This window comes from Zingiber officinale, chromosome 1B (genome assembly GCF_018446385.1).
Source record: "Zingiber officinale cultivar Zhangliang chromosome 1B, Zo_v1.1, whole genome shotgun sequence".
NCBI classification, from domain to species: Eukaryota; Viridiplantae; Streptophyta; class Magnoliopsida; order Zingiberales; family Zingiberaceae; genus Zingiber; species Zingiber officinale.
The window spans coordinates 116174812-116181235 of record NC_055986.1 but is presented as its reverse complement, the minus strand read 5'-3'; the positions used below and the strand labels follow the sequence as shown (position 1 = coordinate 116181235).

General features: G+C 39.4%; 1 protein-coding gene across 2 annotated transcripts; it reads right to left on the bottom strand.

The window, feature by feature from the left end:
* Positions 1–134: 134 nt before the first annotated feature.
* LOC121974784 (DIS3-like exonuclease 2) lies at positions 135–5954 on the bottom strand. 2 transcript variants are annotated; one of them, XM_042526015.1, is made up of 7 exons: positions 5458–5954; positions 5028–5344; positions 4881–4934; positions 4721–4789; positions 1675–3921; positions 1080–1151; positions 135–998 (listed from the first exon to the last, which is right to left on the bottom strand). In XM_042526015.1, the coding sequence occupies exons 1-7, from the start codon at positions 5576–5578 to the stop codon at positions 618–620; spliced, it is 3261 nt and encodes a 1086-aa protein (XP_042381949.1). In that variant the 5' UTR covers positions 5579–5954; the 3' UTR covers positions 135–617. The 2 variants fall into 2 exon arrangements, with proteins under 2 accessions (XP_042381949.1, XP_042381957.1); XM_042526023.1 differs by having other exon boundaries at positions 5028–5338.
* Between the last annotated feature and the right edge of the window lie 470 nt (positions 5955–6424).

Sequence of the window (6424 nt, the reverse complement as noted above, 5' to 3'; positions counted from 1 at the left end):
ATTGACCAACAAATGAAGCAAACATCCCACCAAAGAAGCGTAAAATAGCAGCAACTTGATCAGCACACTATCAAGTCACATCAAGCAGTAAATTTGCATCTTAACATAAAAGTACCACCATGCAACGTCTTGCCTGATCATGCAAACTTCCAAACTCTTGTGAAATAGAACAATTACATTAAAAGACCCACAAGGCCACAATAAAAAAAAAAAACACAAATGGACCACAAGTTGACTGCTTGAATCCTGGGGGAGAGAGAGAGGGGCCAGGAGCATCCCTGGTGGATCCTTGCCCAGCTTTTAAAAACATAGCATTAAGGCAAAATCCCAACTCCAGAAAGCAGCTTACTGATTAAAAATAGAGCAAAGCCACTTAAAATGCCCCAAGAGCAAAACTAACTCCTACCTCAATCCATGAACTAACAATTCCATAGCAAATTGTCAACAAGACAATCGATCTAGTCCACCTCCCTATGCTTACAATATTCCTAATATTGCTACTACTACACTTGGGTGCTATATCTATTGATAAGAGCCCTTTTTAACTTAATGGAGTATTGACGAAATCATGCCTCCACTTTGAGCTTATTCATTTATCTTCTGAGAGTAACCTAGCCTTACTTGAGGTATGAGCACATGTAAAGCCTTGGAGTGACATCTATGGGACCATCGTACCCCCCAACTGCATAGAGAGCCACCGGGATAGTGGAAAAAGTTTGAAGCACCAAAGGGAAGCACGAAGGAAAAATTTTGTTTTCTGTGGAGGAAGTACTAGAAGTTGCAGAGCCAAAAGTAGGGTGCTCATTATCTTCTTCTACTAGCACTAGCTCAGATGTGTTAAGCACTAATGCTACATCTTCCATGGCACGAGACTTCCCTGGAATACCCCTCCGTTGGAAAGGTTTAGTCTTCGATAGGTTGAGAACCAATGTGTTGGTAGCCTCTAGCCACTCGACAACCAATCCTTCAACTTCATCATAATATATCCGCTTCTCAATCTGTTAAAAAAAAGAGAGAGAGAGAGAACAATGAGAAAGTTTGGATAAGAAGTGCGGTATAGGTGAGGTTGGGATTCTTACAGCATAATTATTAATGTAAATTGTCATGAATCTGGGTCCTAATGCCAGAACCCTAGCACTGGAAAAGAGCACCTGCAATAATGATGGGAAAAAAGCTCAAACATAGATAGAAATGGAGAATAACTACTTATTAGTGTTTATATGTGAACATGGCCAATGATCTGCAAGAACTAATGTGAATCCCCACCAGTGTATGCAAAGATAGCAGAAGCACAATCATTTTGAACAATTTTAGATTATGAAAATCAAAAGGTATTGGTTAATATATAAAATTGAAAATATAATCAAAACTATGTGAAAGATTATATCACTGATAACATCTAATCTTTAAATTTTTACTAGATTTCGCTCTGATACCTACAACCCTAATACATCAACTTGTTCAAGACATGATTCCTTACTTGACTCTACATGAACCTTATCCCGCTTGAGTTTATGTCCCCAACATTTGTGACAAACACAGCTTGTTCCTGTGAGATGCAACATCTTATCCATATGCCTATCATTTCATAAATGGCTTATTCCCTAGTCGAAGCCTTTATCAATAAATGGTAATTACTAGGATACTAGTACATAAGAGCAAAATAGAAATTACCTCCCTCTTCTTCAGTAGAGTCCAAAGGTACAGCTCCACTCCAGCTCCCTCAGCATGCTTGCTAGCAAGCTGTCTCTCATTGCAATATGAAGCAATTTCTGCAAGCATTTCAGACCCTGGAACTTTATGTTTCAAAACAGCCAAGGATAAAGCTTTTCCACCTTGCTCAGATTCTGCAGCATCCTTATCAAAGTGAAGGCCGGTAAAGAATCCATAAGCAATTTTTTGCTCAGGTATTTGTTCATTGCTAGCCGTAACTGAAGTCTGTATTAGCTTCGCATAAATATTTTCAGCTTCAAGTATTGCTGATAAAGTTCTATGTACAACAATATCAGGATATCTTCGCAATGGAGAAGTGAAATGTGTGAAATGTGGAAATGATAGCCCATAATGAGCCCATTCATCTTCCTTGCCCCTGAAATCTCTAGAACAAACATAGGATGCAGTCTGCATAGCTTTTGACGCATAGGAGAGAACAATATCAAACAGAACTGGATCATTTCTTAGTTTCTCTTTGATTTTAGATAATGAGAGGTACAGTTTGCCAGAAGTTGAAGCATCCAAGTCAAAACCATGTTTTGCACAAAACACTTTGAACTCCTTAAGCTTCCTTAAATTGGGCTCAGGGTGCCTGCGAAGCAGAGCAGAATCTGGCAAAACCCTAGAGATAACCTCTGCAACTGATTTGTTAGCCAGCAACATAAACTCCTCAACAAGAGAACCAGATTCTTTCCTCTTGTCAAGAAAACTATCAGATGGAGATCCATTCTCATCAAACAAGATAGCAAGCTTAGGATTCTCAAGCTCGAGAGCTCCTCCTCTGAATCTAGATTCCCTCAGTTTCATAGAGATAACCTGAAGAATTCGAAGAGAGTCCACAACGTCCTTCCATTCAAAATGTCCATGCAATTCAGGAAATAATTTCTCAAAATGAATAAGTCTATCAATGCCAAATCCTATGTGCATGAGATCATCTACATTATCATAAGATAGTTTGCAGCAAGAACGAATCACAGATCGGCCAATCCAGTGTTGCATGATGCTGCCAGAATCATCAATTTCCCAAATAATTGAGAAGGCAAGCCTATCAAGACCCGGTAAAAGTGAGCACACTTCTTGAGAAAGTTTCGAAGGCAGCATTGACAGTTTACATTGTGGAATATACACACTGGTTGACCGCACTTGGGCTTCAGTATCTAATGCTGTATCTGGGAGAACAAAGTATGAAACATCTGCAATGTGAACACCAATTCTGAATGTTTTATCAGATAACTGTTCTACGGAAAATGCATCATCCAACTCCATTGCAGAAGAAGGGTCAATTGTAAATGTGCACATATTCCTAAGGTCCTTTCTTATTTTAAGTTCCTCCTCAGGGACCTTCCAAGGTAGATCTGGAAGACAAGCCAAAGATTCAGCAGAAAAGTCAAAATAGTTTATTCTATGTTTGAACAATATAGCACTCATTTGTGCCTCAGTTTCCCCACCTTGCCCCAACATACGAATAACTTGGGCTTTGGGGCAAAGACTTTCTTCATTCCAGTCATCTACTCGAGCAGCAATTAGTTCCCTTTCAATTGATAGATCGCCATTTTTAAGCCTGTCCTTTGCACAATCTGGAAGGCTTTCCACATTAACCACCATCTTTGGGAACTTGGAATCCAAAGGTATCAATTGTATATAGTCCAAACCAGCTAAGAGTACAGATTCCTTACTTTTCTTAAACAATTGGTCATTACTCTGCCTTCTGTTTTCTTCCCCTTCAGGAACCCATGGCTTCAAAGCAAGAAAACCAATCACTGCATCACGTCGAGGAGAGTTCCGGATGATGGACAATACCCTACCAGTAGGACGCTTTGACTGATTAGAACTAATCATTGCACATATTCTCTCTAAAGCTATAGCAGCTTCTCTGCGTTCCAATTCCCAATTTTTAACTGAATTTGACAGTTTATCACACATGACGGATCCATTTTCAAAATCACTAATAACAGCTTCAAATAAACCACTGTTTTCATGATTATAGTACCCATTGTCCGAAGGGAGAGTATTAGTACTGGGAATAGAAGATTTGCAGTAGAGATCAACTATTTCTTTATGTACATCATTATAGTCAATCACTTCTCTGGCCTCAGTTATATTGTCAACACCATCTGATGGAATAAGACTACTACGAACACTTACTCCTTTCAACTTTACCCAATTTGCAACAGGATCCAACACAATAGCAACAATATCACCTTCTATCTAAAAGAAGGATAACCATTAAAGATGAGTCTTTCCATGAATCTTGAAGGTAATATACACATGAGAGATTATTTAGTTATTCTATGTACAAAATACAACACACAAATCTGAGAAGATGATTCATCAATCAAGAAAAGAGCCTAGGGATGCACACAGAATTTAAATCAACAATTACAACTTCCGACTCTGCTTTGCAGGTTAAGATGTAAAGCAATTAATTGACAAAAGGTAGACATACAGGAAAAAAAACCATGCGCTTGCCAGATTTCTAAACAGGATTCAGTAACCTGTGAAGAATGAAATTGATGGGATGACCTTTTTAGATAAGTAAGTAAAAATACCGAACTTCTGTCATAAAAGGAACTGCATAACTTGAACATCTAACATCAGAAGCATATAAACAGCAATAAACGAAATCCTTAACAGATATAATGACTACCAACTAGATGCCTCTTAAAATTTTGTTTATGATTTGACAATTCACCAAAACAATCCATGACACAGACCAAAATTTGACTACTAATTGTCTTCTAACCAATCAGTTTAGGTTGGATAACCAAAATACACAATCGTTAAATACTTAAAAACATAACATTAGAGGGCATTAGAGGGAGGGATCCTATGAATCAACAAAGATGAACTAATAATCATTCACATAGCATATCCACATTGCTAAACTTCATTTTAATCTTTATCAGAGCTTCCAACTGATGGTGCAAAAATGGAAATCAAATGAAACAGAAGCCTCAATATTTAGGTTGTTGGTTGGAAACTGTGAAATGGTCTAAAATAAACATACCGCTCTATTTTGGGCTGGAACTCCGTTGATAAGAACATCCACAGGTAGGCCATCTATGGTACAGTAGGCCTAAAGCAAAGAGAAAATAATTTCCAATAATGAATCCCACGATGTTTGAAATTTTAGGGCAACTTTTCAAAAACAAGTGCCTGTTCATCACCTCAAGCCGATTGTGTGCATTGACACGAAATGTTGCTTTAAACGCTCGACCCTTCTGTGAAATTAAAATAACAAAGAAAAAACAAGCAATTGAGCACCATGCTTCTCACTTTAATTCTGATCCCACTTTACAAAGTCAAAAGTTTACCTTGATCGCTTCTTCAACAGACATATCCGACCAATGCGGATCAAAATATTTCTTTGAATTGCCCGATAAAGCTGGCCCTCCAGAAGGAACTTCCTCCACCGGAAAATAGAAACCTGGAAAAGGACAGGATTTTGAAATCTCCCCTCTGTCGGCAGCCCCGGATGCAATATCCAAGCCTAAAACACCGCCGGTGCCATTAAAATGCATCGTCGGCAGTGAATTGAAGGCGATTTCAGATGCGTTGTTAGGTGCAGAACCGATTATGCCACTCCACTTCTCCGACCCACAAGCTGCGTCCACCAAGCTGCATCCTGCACCTTCCCAACCACCCCAACTGGCATCAGACAAGAAGAAAATCGCCGACAAAATCCCGTCTTTAACTCACTAGGAAATAACTCTGGAGAAAAACCGATGATAAAAAGAAGCCAACCAGGTAGCATATCCAGGCTCGGCTTGGTGGGGCGCCGATTCTGCCGCCGCCGCCGTTGCTTCTTCTCCTTATCTACTTCCTTCGCAGCAGCAGCCGCCACCTGCTCGTCCAACGCTTTCATGCCTCGATTTGAATCTCACCAGAGAAAGGGCACCAAAAAAAACCCAAATAAAAGGACCGGAAAAGGGAGAGAGAAAAAAAACAAGAAGTTCAAGAAGGAGGACAAAGGCAACAAACCCTAGATCTAGAGATTGATGAGATCAGGTATAAGCCTTTCCGATAACGGGAAAAAAATACGGGTTATCGGAAAGGAAGATGGGTGCAGTCGAAGGAGAAGGAAGATTAGAAAGAAGCAAGGAAGGAGTAGGAAGCGATCGAAATCTCGAACTTCTTTCTAATCGCGAAGAAGGAGAGGAGGAAGCGATGAGATGATTGGTCGGCAAAGACAAATGCGCCGACTTCGCCTTCCGTCCTTTTCCTTTTCCTTTTCCTTTCCCTTTCCCTTTCTTTTCTGTTCTTTTCTCCCCTCCCCCTCCCCTCCTTCACACACGTCTCCCTCGCCTCTCGCGTCACGCAGAAGCTACCCTCAGATGGCCCCGACTTGGTTTTCCTTTCGTGTCATATAGCTATTGGTCATGTGTAAGGCTTGGGTACGATAAGAAAGTGGTGTATAGGAATCCCTATCGGCTAGAGAATTAGCGTGTGGCTGTACTTGTTGCTTGTACTACCGATTTTTTTTTTTTTTAAACCAAGGCCGGTCGAAGCTTGGGGTAATAATTACAGCAATAGCAAAGATTATTATTATAAATAAATTATCAATAAAATGTTGTCTTATAGCTGCATAATTTTCCAATAAAATCATAAAATTTAAAATTAACTATTTATATGGTGTCAGAATTTGTTGTTCTACCGCAACAATTTATAATGCTAAAGTTTATTTTCTCAAGTTCATATATAACTTTATCGT